Source organism: Tenrec ecaudatus, chromosome 14 (assembly GCF_050624435.1).
Source record: "Tenrec ecaudatus isolate mTenEca1 chromosome 14, mTenEca1.hap1, whole genome shotgun sequence".
In the NCBI taxonomy this organism is placed as follows: domain Eukaryota; kingdom Metazoa; phylum Chordata; class Mammalia; order Afrosoricida; family Tenrecidae; genus Tenrec; species Tenrec ecaudatus.
The window spans coordinates 124,498,458-124,517,434 of record NC_134543.1 but is presented as its reverse complement, the minus strand read 5'-3'; the positions used below and the strand labels follow the sequence as shown (position 1 = coordinate 124,517,434).

At 49.0% G+C, this 18,977-nt stretch overlaps 1 protein-coding gene across 6 annotated transcripts in view; it reads right to left on the bottom strand.

Moving 5' to 3' along the window:
• The window catches only part of TLN2 (talin 2), a 461,380-nt gene that overhangs the window by 18,585 nt on the left and 423,818 nt on the right, over positions 1–18,977 (bottom strand). For all 6 annotated transcript variants that reach the window (XM_075532415.1, XM_075532420.1, XM_075532418.1 and 3 more), the window contains 3 exons: positions 18,547–18,654; positions 5,669–5,774; positions 4,224–4,348 (listed from right to left, as the gene is read on the bottom strand). In XM_075532415.1, coding sequence (XP_075388530.1) covers positions 4,224–4,348; positions 5,669–5,774; positions 18,547–18,654 — 339 coding nt within the window. The remainder of the gene's footprint in view (positions 1–4,223; positions 4,349–5,668; positions 5,775–18,546; positions 18,655–18,977) is intronic.

Genomic DNA, 18,977 nt, shown 5'->3' with positions numbered 1-18,977 from the left:
AGTGGGGGGAGAGGGGGTCACAGGGAGTTGGCAGGTCCGGGTTTTCTATGAACCGAACCCGTGACGAGGAAAATGACTCAGCTCTCAGTTGAGCATCAGTTCAAAATGGACCCCCGGGAAACCGAGATAGCAATGGGGATGCGCTCGCAGGCGATCATCCTGGCTTTTAGCCAGTGGCGCATAATTGACATCCTCCACTAATCCCACCCTCCACCGCCCACTCCTTAAGGATCCATTTCTGCACAAAACTGAGTTGGACATGACGCCCCGGGCCCTTATGAACCACCACCAAGCTCGGTTTGCTGTGACAGTTAACAAGTGACCCAGCCATCCCGATACAGGTCTCGGCTGCTACAAGGAGGCGTGGCCTACGTGCCACCATGAAAGTAATGAGCATTCCATCTTCTAAATCTACTTGTGATGGTATCGTATTCATCCCTGTTGCCCCCCGGAGACAGGGCAAGACACTGTAGGAATATGTTTGATATATAGTTGGATTAAATAACAACCTAATATATCAAACATATCATACAGAGGCCTGCAGAGAAGGCATCCAGGTGTGACTGCGCTCGAGAGCAGGCGCAGTACTGAAGGCTGGGGCTCCTTCACCTATCTTTGGAGGCTCCGGTCTGACAGCACGCATGGGAACAGTGCTGTTAGCAAGATCGCAGGTGCCCGCGGCAGGACTCACCGAGACTCACTTGGGCATCATACCGTCTGTCTTCCCAAGCAAAAGGTGGATTCCACAGCAAATTATTACGATCATTTTTGTTAGTTCACCTCTAGGAGATTTGGGGCAGAAAGGTATGCTTAAATGGTAAGGGCCAGAGAGGGGACTGTGCGTCTTACTGCAGCCGGGCTACTCCACATCAAGCACATGTGCTGTCAGAGCCAAGCAGGACGACCACGGCCCCTTGAAAGTGGGCCACCTGGGAATGCAGGGGCAGAGGATGTAAACAGTACCACCGCCTCTCTTCCTCCCCCAAACAGGGTGCGTGCCCGCCGCCATTAGAGAAGGAAGGACCAGTTACTTTATACTGTGTGTGACAGCGGGGCGGGTGGCGGACAGGCAGAGACAAGAGCGTGAGTAGCAGCAAGGAGGGGGTATGGGGGAAGGATAGGATGGGGACTGTTGAAAGTATTGCTTCACTTTTTGCAGGAGAAGGTGAGTGGATACAACCGACCTCAAAAATCTGGTTGACCATGTGGTCGGATTGGGATTTTGCTTATTTACACTTGGGGCGACAGGTTGCTTTATCCCGGCACAGGCGTTTCATTTAGGATTGCAACGTGGCTCGCTCTCGCAGTCGGCACAAGCAGCACACGGTTCAGGTGCCTGGTTCTTTAATACAGGTTGACACGTAACAAGCTCCCGGTGGCGGGAGCCGCCGGAAGCACCACTCACCCTCCTGATACTAGGGTGAGATCAGCCCCACGTTGGCAGGCCCAGGTGAGAGGACTCAGAGCCATGACTTATGCTAACATTGACCTTCACTGGAGGGCTTTACATGGCAGCCCACGCATCTCCTTCCTGCAACACAGTCCCCTGGGCCATTCTTAATGATAAATAATGCAGTCCTTCGAGGCGACAACCAGGCTCTCCAAGGACATTAAGTGCAACGGCCAGGTGTCCTAGGGGGATGGTAGGGAGCCCTCTCCAGGCCACCCCAATATTTTAAATGCTGACCTTTTGCAAACACTTGGTGTATGTCATTTCCAGACACAGAGCAGCCCGCCACCCTGACTCCTCCGGGATCCGCATGCCTCCCCCATCTGTCTTCCGCGTCACGCACCAGCGGTTTCGGTTTGGGGTTCCGAGTGGAGTGGTCAAGCCTCATGAAGACACAGCCCTGCCACTGGAGTTTCAGGTTGGACTCAGAGGGCAGCACGGGCATCTGCTTCCTGCGACACTGTCCTCTCGAGCATCGTCTGAGGTCACTGCCCAGGGCACCTCCAAGGTGACAAGCAGGTGAGTCCCTGCTCACCACCACACACAGCCCGCTCCTAGAACTTCCTTCCTCGGGCGGATTCCCAGAGGTGGGTGCCGGGGGACTGCTGGCAGACCCTGACTGCTGCCCAGTGCCCTCCCGACCCGTCAGTCATGGTGTAGCCCTTGGCGAGATCAGTCACCCCTCGGAGCATCTGACTCACCAAGGTGACAGCAGTCGCCGCCCCACGGACTTGCCGCACCACCCGGAGGACAACCCGCACATGCTTGGCGCTCAGTCAACGTGAGCTACGTTCCTGTAATTTTCATTTTGTATTCCCGTGAAGACCGACCATCAGCTCAGGGGCCTAGAGAGTCACCGTCACCTCAGGCGTTTTGCTAGGTGGAAGTTAAAGTCCCCTGTAGCTTTGACTCATAAAGTGGACAAAACCGTGGTGGTGGGGGTGGTGTTAGCCTTGACCGAGCCTCGTCAGGTCTCATCGAATGGCATTTCAGTGTCACGAAATGTTCTTGTGTTACTCAGTTAATCGCTACACCATTCTATGGATGGGGCGAGAGCCCTGACAGCTTTGTTCTCCTGCTCAAGGGCCATGAGATAATTAAGTGATGCGGTGGAGAGACACACAAGAGCTCAGAAGGACCCTGCGGAAGGACAGAGGGAAAGAGCAGGAAGTCTTAGAAGCGGGCACAGCATTGGTGTTACGTTAGCCTTGGGCCAATTCTCCCCAAGCTGGGCAGTGTCACCGGCTCGGCCTAGGCACCAGCAGACAGAATCTTCCCCAGAGAGGCCACTTCTGATAGAGCACGGGAAGAAGAGGAAAAACACATTAAACACCGCACCTCTACATGGTAGTCAACGGTCGCTCCGAAAATGTAAAGTACAGTTTTATTCATGATGGATTGGATTGATAAAGCAGAGACAAAGACATAACTAGGGAACGAATCCCGCAGCCCCCCACACACTTTGCCTGACAGCGTGACAGAAAAGTGGCGACAGTCTCAGGCAACCCCGGACCCTCAGGTTAGAAGCCGGCAAAGAGAAGCTTGGCGAGCCTAAATCTGTGAGTTATATCTTGCTGGGGAAATTAATTTTCTAAATGCTGTTATCGAGCTTCGAACAACTTTGAAGAATCCCATGGTGTTAAGAACGTCCCCAAGTTTATCAGACTTGTTCTACGCATGTCTGTTTTGTATACAACACTGGTCAGAGAACTACTTTGGGATGATTTGGTCCTTTTCAGGATTTAGTATTCATCCTTTGTTTTGTTTTGTTAATTTTAACGAATTTTATTGGGGGCTCTTACAGCTCTTATAACAATCCACACCCCATCCTTTGGTCTTACAGAGTATGTGACATTTTAAGCATACTTAAACTGAGGGATTCAATTATGATTTTTTTTTTGGATAGGAAGAGCCAGATCTTATCTTCTAATGCATTTGGGTCTTTGGAAGGGGTGGGTGAGGTTATGTATCACCGAGGGCTTGCTTGAGTAGACAGGAAAAATGGGCCCTGGTCACACGCTTTCACAGAAAGACAGTCATTGTGGTGGGGTGACTGAGCGTGGTTTACACCATTGGCTTTGGCCCTGGTCCACATTAGCCCACAGTCCTCTTTCTCAATAGTTGACCTCCCTACTGTCCAACCTAAACATCTCTTTCCTTTAAATGACTCTTCTGCTTACTATAAACTCATGATCTCAAGTTCTAACAATATATTTTGATGATAGACGTAGGTGGAATAATCCCCACCCTCCCCCAGCCCCCCCCCCCCAGCCCAATCTTCAGCATATACTGGAAAGACCCATTAGTGGACAGATACACTTACATGGTTCACATTGCCCTCTACTGAGTTTAAGAAAGGGAGAGGCCCAGCACAGCGAATTCTCTGCACAAAGCCTGACAAAAACCATGACATCAGAGGCTGAAAGCTTCGAATGCAGTATCAGGGAAGCATCCAAGTATCGGACAAAGGAAGTACCACTCTTTACATAGAACCAACTCAAGATGGCACCTACCCCTACTCTTCCTTTGGATACTGTGAGGGATTTTTCAGGGAGGTTAACTGGAGAGAATCATCCACTGGCTTGCCCATCACCTGTAGAAAAATGCTGGGCAGGAAGAGCAGGTTTGCAGCTCACTGTTGTTCGAAGCCAATGCTGGCCTGCCCATGTGGAAGGAGATAAGCTCACCGAGGCAGGACCCTGAGCTCTGATTCACCGCATCCACCAGAAGGTCAAGTACAGCCGACGAGCAACCAAAAGAAGCAGGTACTCACTTTTGGTTTTGCCCTTGGTTTCAGTTGCTCCAACTTCTTCGCAGCAGCCTCGATGGATGCCGCAGCGCCCAGTAATTCCGTTTCTGCAATGACTGTCGGGTCTTCTGGGTCCACCCACTCTGTTCCTAAAATCAGTCCAAGAGAGGGTCACTCTTGGTGGTGCAGCTCTCAGGGCACTGACTTAGTTAAGAATAGTGTCGGACATCGCATGGAGGGTGACGCCAGGAGGCTGCTACCTGGTGGCGTTAGCCTACAGCAGTGGTTCTCAACCCATGGGTCACGACCCCTTGGAGGGGTGATGGACACTTTCACAGGGGTTGCCTGAGACCTCCGGAAAACACATCTTTCCAATGGTCTTAGGACCTGAGACACCGCTCCTCTCTCCGTCTCCAGGAGGGCCCGCCCCCATGCAGATAAACCCACCTACGAGTATCCAACTGTTACCCATGCTACACCATGCTTCAAGGCAAAATTTCATCAATTTGTCATTAGAAATGAGTATTTCACAATATATAATGAGATACTGTTTTGGTGATTCATCACTATGCTCTATGTTCAATCTGTTAACAAAGAAAATTCATCCTGCCTATCAGATATTGACATTATGATTCGTAACAGTAGCAAAATGACAGTTATGAAGTAGCAACGAAAATAATGTTATAGTTGGGGGGTAACCACAACATGAGGAACTGTCTGAAAGGGTCTCGGCATGAGGAAAGTGGAGAACCTCTGTCCTAAAGAGTCTTCTCTCGGGATCCCACAGAGGTCCCCTTGGGTGCAGAGGACCTGCCTGAGCCAGAGTTTCTGAATCAGAGGAGCAGCCTCTGATTCCAAAGTCAAGGCCTCACAGACCAGTGTTAGCTTGAGCCTTATTTTGACTTCCAACATAAAGCTCATGAATGCAAGTCAGTGTCGTCAAGAGACTACTTGACGCCAATCACAGAGAACGCCATTTTCACTTCCCGAGAACGCACCCGGAACAGCCATTCTCTCCAAGTCAAAGAAAGGAATGCTTGGAGGAAAACCTTTTCTCCGTGAGTTGATGGCTTCCTTTCAACCAAGAAGATGTGTATGAACAAGGTACATTTTCTAAATATGAGTGTGGTGATCGGGTGGAAAATGCACCTAAAATAAACGGTGAATTCCTTCCGAGAAGGAAGCAGTTCTCAACTGACCGTGCTGTTTAGGTGCACGTGCGTCAATACAAAGACTCAAGAGAAGACTCGCTTCCTGGGCGATATGCATGTTCACATCCAATCTATGCTCCTTTGTTTCCATGAGAATTTTCACACGGTACCTTGCCATGTTTCTTCTCACCATGTTTGCCAAGACAGGGTTGTTCCTGGGGACACGTTTGCTGCTCTCGGCCCCCTGCACCGGTGCTGGCACAGACAGCTGCTGGTGCGGCTAACCCAGCACCGGGCGACGTGAGAGAATCTAAGTACCTTTCATGGCTTCCGCCGCCTGGATGAGTTCGGTCACCGCCCCGGCAACTCGCTTGGAGAAAGCAGACAACTGGTGCTTGAGTTCTGGGGTTGGTTTCTGAAGAATCTACGGGGAAAGACGAAGTCAAACATGCGTCAGATGGGGTGTGTGATTGATCATGTGACCAGAAGTAGACTCTTAAAAAATTTTTTTACATCATTTTATTAGGGGCTCTTACAACTCTTATCACAATCCATACACACATCAAATTGTGTAAAGCACATTTGTACATTCATTGCCCTCATCATTCTCAAAACATTTGTTTTCCACTTAAGCCCCTGGCATCAGGTCCTCATTTTGACCCTCGCTCCACTCCCCTCCCTCATGAACCCTTGATAATTTATAAATTATTATTTTGTCATATCTTCCCTGTCCATCTCCCTTCACCCACTTTTCTGTTGTCTGTCCCCCAGGGAAGAAGTTATATGTAGATCCCTATAATCGGTTCTCCCTTTCCACCCCACCTTCCCTTCTCCCTCCCAGTATTGCCACTCTCAGCACTGGTCCTGAAAAGATCTTCCGCCCTGGATTCCGAGTTTCCAGTTCCTATCTGTACCAGCGTACATCCTCTGGTCTAGCCAGATTTGTAAGGTAGAATTCGGATCATGATAGTGGGGGAGGAGGAAGCATTTAGGAACTAGAGGAAAGTTGTATGTTTCATCGCTGCTACATCGCACCCTGACTGACTCATCTCAGAAGTAGACTCTTACTGGTGGGTATGGAGTGGGGAGCCCTGGGTGAGAGCTGGGTTCCTGACCCAACGGCACTTCAGAATCTTGCTGAGAGACACTTAAGACGGTATCATTTTCAGTTTCCTTGTGTGAGAAATGCAAAGTTGGGTCCAGTCAAGGGTCCCCTTTGACACAGTTCCCAAAGGTCATACAGGAGATGAAGACCGAAAGGCACTACTGGGCACAGTTCGAAACTCCAGCCTATGAAAAACCTCCAGGTGTAAGAACATGCTGAGGGAGTTCCAAGCCCCAGGTGGGCTGGTGCTTGTGACACAAACGAGGGTCACAAGGGACAGGGAGACAGTTGCTCCCTATGTGACTAACAAAGATTGACCTTGAAAAATCTAGAATGATCCTTGCCCAGGGTTCTAACCTCAAGTTCATCTGGAAGAAATATCATTCATTTGCCCTCTTTTGGCCAAATTCAAACGTGCTTTAAAAAATCCTCCCCCACCCAGTGTTAAAAAAAAAGATTTTGAAAATCCCAAGCTCTCATCCAGTGTGCTTAGATTTCCACTGAAATCCATCAAAGAATGGACTGAGGCAGTGGGGTGAGCGCTCAGGCACCGTCTATTACCATGGGGCTCCGTTCTGATTTGAACCAGCCTCTTCCTCCCTTGTTCCCCAAACTCCTCCCCTTCCCACACCCCTCTCTGCCCCCCGCCCCCCTTCACAGCGGTGCAGTGTGGACTCAGAAGCGGTAAGGCAGCAGAGACGAAACACCAGAGCTGCCTGGCTGGGCACAGTTTTGGAGGCTCTGACGAGTGGGCTTTGGAAGTGGAGGAACCTGTGTCCAAACCTGGCTTCATCTGCTACCGGTTTACGACATCAGCCAAATGATTGACATCCTCAACCTGCTTCCCCATCTCAGTACTAAACTCTCCTCCGGGCGGTGAAAAGATCACATAGAACACAGTCCACAGGGAAAATCTCACACTGGAACACAGCAGGGGTTCACTTCTGGGTGAATTCTCTTCTTCTGGTCCCCAGACCCTCAGTCACCTGGCCAGGACTCTGGGGGAGATGGCGTTTGGACCCCAAGCCTCCCCTGCCAATACTATGACTATGAGAGATTAAAAAAAAAAAAAGGTCTGGGGAGGGTTATGCTGTGACCAGCGCCCAGAAAACACTGTCACACATCAAAAACTCATTAGTCAATGTTTTACAGCATCCCTTCCCATGCTCTGTCCTCGCCCTCCTCACCCTTGCTCTCGGCAGTTAGTCAGTCATTTCAGCTGGTGCCTCATCCCCACCCCGCACCCCTCCCCTGGGATGTGCACACAGCACTCTGCAGAGAGGAAGAACTCATTACCGACTTACGGGTGAGGGAAAATCAACGGACAAGGGAATGCAGCACAGACAGATGATGCTGGAACTGTTCTCAACCTGATGGTTCTCTAGACCGATGCAAAAGAACACGAGGACCATGGGGATGTAGCTGGCAGGTGGTGAGTGGTTTTACTTCCTAACATAGCAAGTGGGTGGGCAGGTAGAGCAGAGCTGTGTCTAAGGAATGGCAGGCTTGGTACCTGCCCTGGGGGCCTCTTGAAGGGGCAATACAACAGTTTCTATTAACTTGGTATCAGAGTAAACCAGCCTCTAACAATGGAGGGGTCCATAGGAGCAATGTTATGGCATATATATATATATATATATATATATATATATATATATATATAATAGTAAAGTCATAAAGAATAGGAGGGATAGGAGAGTAAGATAAAGGAGTCAGACACATTTCATGGTAACATGTTCACCTGAGGGACAGCATGACCTCAGCAGCCAGGTCTGCGCAGAGATAATCTTTACTATCTTGGGATATTTATAGGTAACCATCATCAGACATGCATATTCAGCAGTTACATGCGTCACAAGGTGGGTGGTCACCACAGTAAAGTCCCTGAGCTTACAGGTGAGGAAACCCCATACCTGCACTGAGGGAAGGCATTGGGGGGGTGGGGGTGGTATCGTGGTGGGCGGAGATAACAAGAATGTCTGCTTCTACAGGGAGATAGAATCAATCACGTGCTCACTTTAAGGCAGCATAGCTATTAGGGGAGAATGTGTGGGAATATATTTAATGCAGGATGATGTACTTAGACTTTACCCCTAACTTACCAAAGGGGTGGCTTTCCTACCATGGAATACTAGCTTTCTAGATTCCCTCTGTTCGAAGTTAGGACTATAGCCCTAGTCATTGTTCCCTCAGTGTTCGTTTCCCACAAGCTGGTATAGCCCATCATCCTTCCTCAAGCAGGACACCCAGGGGTGTAGTCGGGAGGGACAAAGACACTTGCCTCCATACACAAGTTCATGGGGGTGCCAGCTGTGGAGTGGAATAACAAGGCACCACCACGATGAAAGGCAGCCAGGTAAGATGAGGAAAGGCATTTCTAATGCTGACACTAGCAATCTCTAGTCATCTGGAAATTGGGTAGGTTGGTGGGGCAGGGATGCAAGTTAGAGATTGCCCCACGGGGTTACTGATCCTCCCTATAGACCTGCTCAGAAGTCAAAATACCCGTGTAATCCTGGTCTGGTTACTTATCTTCTCTCGATACTTCACTTCCCTTATCTATTACATGAGAATAACAACAGTTGTGGTGAGATTCCACAAATTAGTCCCCATAAAGGGCCTCTGCTATGTGTGTTATGTCTATGTGCTATGTCTGCTGTGTGGTCTGAGTGTCTGATTTTTTTTTTAAGTTTCCCCATGATTGCTATACAACCAAAGTTGTGAACCACTGCTCTGGATTCCAATGATGGAATTTTGTCACTACTTAATTTTTAAATTCTTGCATTTCACTTATCTGAAAAAGCATATACTACACGGCTACTAGGCGGATAATGGCTAAAGCTTCAGGAGCTCAAGACCGAAGAGAGACATAATGTCTTTGTTGGCAGACAGTATAATGTCTATATAGGAACTTCTAAGGGACTGAACAACAATAAAACACTATTAGTGCTAACAGGTTAGATTAGCATGGTCACAGGACATAAGGTCAATTGTATTTCTATATACTAGGAAGGAAAAGTTAGAAATCTAAAAATACATGCTTTATATATTTCAAATATTATTATGAAACATCTAGGGCAAATATGACAACAGATGTACAAGACCTATACACTGAAAACTACAAATATTTTTGACAAATATTAAAGAAGACCTAACTCAATGGCGAGATATACCACATTGATGGATTCAAAGATTCAATACTGTTCAGATGTCAATTCTGTCTAAATTGATCTATAGACTCAATATATTCTCAAAGTCAAGTAGGCTTTTTGGGGTACAAATTAATATGACTATACTAGAATTAATATGGGAGTGCAAAATGAGTTAAGATAGTTAAAGCAGTCTTAAACATGAAAAAGAAAGCTGAATTATTAAGCTACCATATGTACACATGTATAAACTGAGTTTTTCAGCATATTTAATGCAGTTTTTGTGGTAAAATTAGGTCCCTCGGCTTATATTCGGGTCGGCTTACATACGTATATACGGTACTTGACTTAAAAACTCATGAAGGCGAAGCAATCATAACTGCAGTTTGGCATCAATGCAATGGTTTAAATATATTAAATACCCCGTGCAATCATCACCACAACTGATTTTAGAAGTTTCTTCATTTTTGTATTAATTATTAACTCCCATTTCTCTTCAACCTCTCTAAGAAACTATAAATCTAATCACTGCCTCTAAAAACTTACCTGGATTTCATATATAGAAAATCATCATAACAAACAAAAAAAAACCCCAACGATAACAAAATCAAACACAGAAAACCCTCGATCTAAGCCACGGCATTTTCAATGGCCTCACATGCATGTGAGAGCTGGACAATGGATACAGAAGCTGTCAGGAGGATTGACGCATATGAATTGTAATCATGGCGAGGAATGTGGAAAGCCCTGCTTGCTTGTTTGCCAAAAGAACAAACCAGTCTATCTCGGAAGAGATACGGGCAGAATGCACCTGAGAAGGAAAGGTGGGGAGCAGCATCTCACAGACGTTGGACATATGGCAGACAGTCCCTAGCAAAGGGCATCATGCTCCTTGAAGCAGAAAGGCCGTGACAGAAGAGGGAGCCCCTCAGCCAGGGGGATTGATAGAAATGGTTGCAACATTGGGATCAAACACAGCAGCACTTTGAAGGACGGAGCCAGGCCATCCTCCAGCTTTGGTCCTGTTGGACAGGATGGCTATGAGTTAGAGCCCGACCGAAGGCACTGGCATCATCGTTCATAGGGACCACGTATGTACATGTTCTCAGCAGCTTTGCTTGTGGGAATGAAACACACACGCACACACACATATACACATGCACCAAAAACCCATGCCCATCAACAGCTGAACACCAAAACAAAAGACTAAACCTGATGCCAGAGTCAATTCTGACTCATAGCAACCCTGTGGGGCAGTGGAGACCTGTTGCTTAGTTTCCAAGGAGAGGAACTCTTTCCAAAAGAAGGCAGCAGCCTCTTTCTCCTGCGGAACAGCTGGTGGGTTTGAACTGCCAACCTTGGGGTAGGTAAGGCAAGTCTTCACCCAATATGCCACCAGAGCGCTTTAACAATGGAATGAATAAGCACATCATGACATATTGATACAACAGAATGCCTCTCAGCGATAAAAGGGGGCCAATTATTGATACATACAGCAAGAAGGTGGAATTTAACACTGAAGCGGAGTGGAAGCCAGACCACAATGAGTCCATGTTATACGGAGGACTTTAAGAAGTCAGTGGACAAATGGAATGAAAAGATAATGGCATTTTCCCGACGAAGATGGCGCAGAAGGCGAAGAAGGAAGCTCCTGCCCCTCCCAAAACGGAAGCCAAAGCAAAGGCTTTAAAAGCCAAGAAGGCCGTGCTGAAAGGCGTCCATAGTCACACACAAAAAGAAGATCCGCATGTCACCCACCTTCCGGCGGCCCAAGACCTTGAGACTAAGAAGGCAGCCCAAATACCCTTGGAAGAGCGCCCCCAGGAGAAATAAGCTGGACCATTATGCCATCATCAAGTTCCCCTTGACTACAGAGTTTGCCATGAAGATCGAAGATAACAACACACTTGTGTTCATGGTGGATGTCAAAGCCAACAAACACAAACACCAGATCAAACAGGCTGGGAAGAAGCTCTATGACATTGACGTAGCCAAGGTCAACACCTTGATCAGGCCTGACGGGGAGAAGAAGGCATATGTTCGACTGGCTCCTGACTATGATGCTTTAGATGTTGCCAACAAAATTGGAATCATCTAAAGTGAGTCCAGCTGGCTAATGCTAAATATAAACTTTTTCAATATATAAAAAAAATAAAATTAAAAAAAGATAATGGCATTTTTCCTATGAATATTTGAGGGATCACGATTCCCCTTACATAAAATCCTTGAAAAAGCAAACTAATCCATAATAAGAGAGGGAGGTCAGTAACTACCTGTACATTTGGGGTGGTGGTGATGACTATAGTTATGACATTAATAGCCTGAGAACAGTTTCACAGATGTATTCATAAGTCACGACTCAAATCAGAGGGTCACCAAGAGTCGAGCCTCAATGAGATGGCACGATGCCCTGCCTGCAAGAACAGGCTCACACATCATGGATGGTGAGGATGGAACGAGACGATGCAGTGTTCCATTCGTGGGGAGGCAGAACCGGCCGGATTGCACCAGCACCGGGGGACAAAAGCATGTCCTATTTATTGTGTATCACTGATGCCTTGCTCAAGTGAAAACCAGGTTGAAGCGCATGGTGGGCAGGCTCACTTCAGCTACCAAACTGACACGGTTAAAGACTTGTGTCTTCACAAGAGGAGCCCTTGATGGCAAGAGAAGGGACCAGCCTCTACATGCTCTCTGACCTGCCAGGAAATGGAACAGCTGTGTGCCCGCTCCAGGAGCCTCACGTGGGCAAGACGGGGGGAGGGCACTCTATTCTTATTGCCAGTCGGTCAGTGGGAGTGCTAGTGGCTAGTCAATGAGAGGTCCGCTGGCAGCAGCAAGAGTGCTTGCCGCCGCCGTGCTGCACACGAAGCTTGGCTCTGCATACACAGTGCGCGGGGACTGCGGCCCAGGGCACGCAACTGCTTCCTGCCCTGTAATGCAAACCCTCTGCGAGGCGGTACGGGCAAAACAGCCACACATGAAGCCAACACCCCTCCACCGGCACCTTCCTAAAGCTCCCTACAGCAGCTCCCGGCACGGCGGGGAGCAACCCAAATCAGATCTCGCTCTTCAGATTGGACTGGATTCACACACACACACACACACACACACACACACACACACACACACACACACACAAGGACTTGGACTCTCCGGGTTCGGGCTAGGCGTTGGGGTCTGTGACCATGCTTAGCAACTGAAGAGATGTTTTGTGTGTCCTGTTGTCGCTGCTGATGGAGGCGAGAGGAGGCAAGGAATGGCCCAGAGTTTTCAAATGGAAGGAACCAAAGAGAGAGAAAAAAAAAAGAGCTAAGAGTGATAAAATCCGATTACCATTTACCTCTGGAGTGAGAAAAAATAAGAATGGAACTGGGCAGGAATGCAAAATTATGAGGGTGTCAAACGTTCGTGGATAAAGGGAATTAAAAGCTAATGAAAATGTCCTTGGGTTTTTTTGAAGTCCTCTTGTATTTCTTTAAAACATCGAGGACCCAAGGCAAATAGTACAAATGTTAAGTAACAGTTTAAGGTAAGGACAGGCGGGAGGCACATGGATGCTGATACTGTTAGGCAGTTTTAAACCTTTTCCCAGAGTAAAATGGTCAGTTACAGAAATCAAATGAAAACAGTGAAGGATTCGTGACTCCAAGGGGTCTTGACAGAACAAGCCCATTTTCACGCGCTTCCATCTCAGAAAAGCAGTCCAGTGGCATTCCCCCAATCTCCGTGTACCCCCGGAAAGCCACCTCGATTGATGCTGCTGGTCGCTGGCTAATTGCAGCGGCCCTCAGTTTGGTGGACGGCGGACAGTCAGTCCTCTGGCCTCTCTTCAGCTTCCAGATGATGACACGTTTTACTTGCACGGCTATAAACAAGGAATTCATTTCCCAAGAATCCCAGGGAGACCATCACAGAGGTCTGCTGCTACAACCCTGACTGAAGGTGACCCGCTCTTTAGCCGGTGGTGTGGGGCAACGTGTGGGGCTGCCAAGCAGGTGGAAACCACCAGCGGCTGCCGGGAGAGAGAGAGGCTTTCTACCCCATAGAGTGACGGTCTCAGACACACACAGGGCAGTGCTACCCTGTCCTATAGGGTGGCCAGGAGTAGACTCTACAGCAAAGAGCTTGATTTGGGGGTTTGCTTTTCAGAATTCCGTCACTTGCTCACACCTGGTCTTTTTGTAAAGACCATACAATGGGGAGAAGTTGGTAAAAAATCACCAGTTTGTAATTGCTTTCTAACACCAGCCTCAAAAATCGAATCTAACAATCCTTTCTTCTACCCTCAAGATCTCATCAAAACCTTGCTGTTTCTTTTTTTTTTCTCTTGTTAGGTTTTTACAATTTTTTTTTCTTTTTTATTTTTTTTAATTTTAACAATTTATTAGGGGCTCATACAATTCTTATCACAGTTCATACATATACATACATCAATTGTATAAAGCACATCTGTACGGTCTTTGCCCTAATCATTTTTTTCTCCTCTTTTCTGTTTCTATAAATAATCAGTTTGACTATCACCTGTGGATTCGCTCTTGAAAATGTCATTCACAAGTGAACATTAACTTCCAAGTCTGGGACTCCCATTTCCTCATTTCTCACTGGGCCTCCTCCCCCCCATGGCCCTGGGATCTCTTTAGCAGGGAACACCATTTTCTTGGTCTTAGACATAGCCTACCCAGGTCCCTTTACAAGTCTGCATCGGAAGGGAGACAGGGCTAAGGAAGGGAACTGTGAGTTTGTGTATAGAGTCAGGCCCAAGCAAACAGCAAATCGCCACAATTTAGAGGGCAGAACACTTTTATAGGGATTCTCTAATTTTCCCTCGACAAGTGCTGTCAAGTCCTGGTGCACTACATTCAACAGTGAGCAGCCACCCTACTACGTACGACGGAATGGACTCCTGCCTGGCCCGGGCCCATCCCCACCATTGTTTCCATGTGTGAGTCCACAGTTGTAACCACCACGTCAGTCCATCTAGTTGAGCGTCTTCCTCCTTTTTTGCTGGTCCTCTCCTTGTACCCCAAATGATGTCTTCCCGTCATCCCCAGTAACCTGTCTCTTACTTAGATTTCTAATAATCCCTCGGAAGCACCTGTGCTTCTGTTACGAAATGTCCTTCAAAGAATGTGTTTACCTTTTCAAAGAGAAACAAAGTACATGAACAAAGAAAGCATGAAGCTATCCCCATTGCCGCTACCTTGGAAGTCAGAGCTTTCAGCCCCCGTCGCCATGAAGGTACAGCAATATTCTTCTTGCCTAAGACCAGAAAGGTTCTACAGGTGTCACACAAATGGTCCCGATGTCATGTCACTTTGCTTCCTATTAAGAATTTCATCTTTGCCCAAGCTTACCTTTGCACTGAGAACCTCCAAACCAACATGGGAAATTAGTGCGCCCGTATTTCTACCACAATGATGGCTGAGAATACACTCATTATATAGACAGAGGAAACGACACACAGGTGGTGAGCTCTTAGAGACACGGACCTCAAGGCTTCAGAGTTCTGCTTCGATAGTAAACACAAGGAGGCCCCCAAGAGAGAAGATAAAGCAGCCCAAAGGGAGCAGGCCCGGGAGGGGCTCAGTGGGGGACAAAGTGCAGCCTGCTTCCGGCCCGGCCCTGGAGAGGAGGGTGGTGGTCTCCGGCACGCCTCCCACACCTGGCCTCCCCCAGGGACCTTGCCAATGCAACTTCTCAAACTACTTCTGAAGGGGCTTCAAACAGTTTGTGGGGAAAAAGTTCCATCCTCTTTTAAAATGGAAACTCTTTTTTTCCATCTTAACATTTTGAGTGGTTCTCTTGGCACATAATTCACAAACCGCACGATGCAAAACCATTCGCTCCTACGAAGGAGAATGGTGTGATCTCCACCACAATCCACGTGAGAACATCCGCCATCTTTTGATTCCATTTTCTAGGACCCTTTGAAGCCCCCGCGTATGCAAGCTGAGAAGCTTCATTCCCAAAAGGCAAGTCCCATCTCCAGTGCCAGAGAAAGCCGCTCACTCAGCACCTGCGTTGGCCCTCTCACCACGGCGCGGGAGCTGCAGTGGGGCTGGGGCCTCTGGGGGTACAGCCTGGAAATGGGCCCCGAGCCACTGCTGCCAAGCTGACTTGACCCCCAGAGAGCCTGAGCAGAACTGTGCTCCACAGAGTGCTCAACGGCTGATCTTCTGGAAGCAGATCTCCAGGCCTTTCTTCCGAGGCAGTCTGGGTAGACTCCAGCCCGCCGCCTTTTGGTTAGTAGACAGATGCGTTCCCTGTTTGCATCACCCAGGGACTCACGGCACTGCTTCCTAGGACGTCCCTAATGGTCACAGAGGCCCTGAGACCTGCAGCTTCTTCTCAGGGGAAGAGGTCACCCCATCAGGATGCCATCTTCTTTCGCTCGCCAAGATGAGGAGAGGGGAGGCACAGCGAGCTGTAGCCTGGGAAGGAAGGCACATAGAGCAAGCCTGGTGACGGTGTAGCAGGGGGCCGGGAGCCCCAGCTGCAGTGGCCGGTCCGAGGACCCTCACTTCCGCCACCGCCCCACCACTTCCATAGTCATTCACTGCAATCGTGCAGGATGATGTCATGATAAAGCCCAGGTCAGGCAGGGGATGGCTCTGTGGCCGGGTTTGAACTTGCCTTTGAACATAAGTCTCACATTGTCGACCGTACGTTCTACTTTTCAGGTACAGCAAGGTTCCAGTGACTAAGAGGGGCACGGCGTTCCAGTAAGGGTACAGTTGCTTTTGGACACCTGGCTGGGTTCATTCTCCTGACCTGACCCCTTCTTCAAAGCAGGCGCACAGACAGAACGGTTTTAATGATAATCTGCCCCCCACTCCCTCCACCCAACACACACACACACACACACACACACACACGACTGGCATGGCTGGTGACGCTCTTCGGCTAAGATGTTCTTTCCTGGTACATGTGTGAGACATGCACTGGTCCCCACTCGTGAGGGTTCAGGCCTTGGGAGCCCAGTGTTAGTGGACCCCGGCTGGCCACCGTGCCCTGTCACCTGGGTGAAGAATAACCATGGAAATAACAGGAATGCTTACAGAAAGTAATGCGTGGGAGGAGACAAGCCAGTCAGGGTGCAGTGTAGCAACGATGAAACACACAACTTTCCTCTAGACCAGAGGATGGACACTGGTACAGATAGGAACTGGAAACACAGGGAATCCAGGGCGGATGATCCCTTCAGGACCAGTGGTGAGAGTGGCGATACCGGGAGGGTGGAGGGAGGGTGAAGTAGAAAAGGGGAACCGATTACAAGGATCTACATATAACCTCCTCCCTGGGGGACAGACAACAGAAAAGTGGGTGAGGGGAGTTGTCGGACAGTGTAAGATGACAAAATAATAATTTATAAATTATCAAGGGTTCATGAGGAATGGGGGAGTGGGGAGGGAGGGGGAAAATGAGGAGCTGATGCCAGGGGCTTACGTGGAGAGCAAATGTTTTGAGAATGATGAGGGTAACGAATGTACAAATGTGCTTGACACAATTGATGTATGTATGGATTGTGATAAGAGTTGTATGAGTCCCCAATAAAATTTTTTAATAAAAGAAAGTAATGCGTGATTTTGTTACAAAAATACACACAGCAAACCCACTCCCATTGCTGTTCTGAGACATAAATAAGGCTCAGTGATCTTGGTTCGAGACTTCGCTTTATACCAACATTCTTGCTATTTCCGTTCTCCATTCTCATTAACTCCCTGCCCTGACCCTGAGAACTCTCTCTCTCTCTCTCAACGATGTGCTCAAATTGCTGTTGACCAATTGGTCTTATAGAGATAATTCTTTTTAAAGGACACAATATTCAAAGGGGATAATCGTTACTGCTTCTTAAACTGAGCTGTTATTTAGCTTAAATAACACTTAAAATTTCACTTTAAGGTTGGGAGAGCAACTCAGGGCCATTGTATCTGGAGCTCCTCCAGACGGATTTTTTTAAGGCGAGGGCAATGGGCCTCGAGGTGGAGGACAGGGCCGGGGATGGCAGGGGAAGGCCCGAGCCTCAGGTCTACCACCAGGGAGTGAGGGGAGCTCCCGCAAGGGGCTGAATGTCAGGGTCTCAGGTGGTTTCTTAGCTAGGCCAGCCTCACGTGGCGGTGCAATGACCAGATGGAAAAGCACAGGCGAGAGTGTCCCCAGCAATGGAGGGGGTGGACAGTCCCCATGTAGGAACATGCTTTGTGTATTGGAAGATGACCTCGTGGATGCTTCCTGGGAGTTCTGGGGACAAGCAGCATAACAGGAAGTATTCTCTGGGGGCGGCCCCACCTCAAGAACACTCAACGCCCCCGCCTCTGAGTCCATTCCTTCTACAGATGGCACCCGGCAGCCAGAGCAGGGGTGTCCTTGCTTACTTCCTGGTTAGGTCGTTAGGGGCAAGGGAGGGGGTCCATGGAGGAGCCAAGTCGCCCCAGGAGCTGGGGATGTGCACAAACCTGAGGCTCACTGCAGGCACCTGCTGGGCCCCGGGGCCACCCTTCGCCTGTTCCAGGGTATTCATTTCCACCTTCATTTCCCAGCCCTACGCTGGGCACCCTGGGCTCGGGGAAGGTCACTGGAGGACTAGGTATGGGGTGGAGGGGCTGTTTGAGGCGTCTGTCCCCTCCTCCCAGGAAGAATGGGGTCTATCACAGGGGTGTGTCTCAGGGTGGCACTGACTGCTCAGTCTGCTTTGTCCCCCACCCCCTGTCTCACCTCTGTGCTGCACTAAGGAAATTACGTGCTCCTGGACCCTAACTTCAGCCTCCTCCAGACGGCTCACTTGCATCTCTACACGCCGGCTGGGAGAATTGTGCTTTCAACCCAGGCTCGGCCTCAGGAGCCGTCCCGGGACATGCCCTTGGAGAGATTTCCTGTCGAAGGGCAGAGGCAGTGCCCTCCCTGCAGGTGGCTCTTCCCCAGCCCACGCCCCTACTCACCACCAGGACGTGCTCGAGGAGATCCAGGTAGCCCAGGCTGCACTCGGTCCCGTACCGCAAGGCTCGGGTGCGCACCTCCTCCTTCACATCAGGGTGGAAGGACGCTTGCTGGAGAGAAAGGACGCCATCAGCTGGGTGGGGGAAGCGGGGCCCTGCTCTGTGGAGCCTTGACTGGGAAACAGAGCCTGCCTTGACCCCTGTGACTTCTCGGAGCAGCACCCCACCCCCTACCCCCCCATGACTGGCTGTCTGGCTACAAGAGTTACCCCTTGCGCCTGCCTTCTCAGCTGGTGTCTGACCACTCCGTCATCACTTTGTGAGTGCCCTGGGGTCAGATGACAGAATTAACTGAGATTCCCAGGTGCCTCCTTCATTTTGATTGAAATGTAAAATTAAAAAAAATCCAAATATATTAAATTGTCCAGGAAACC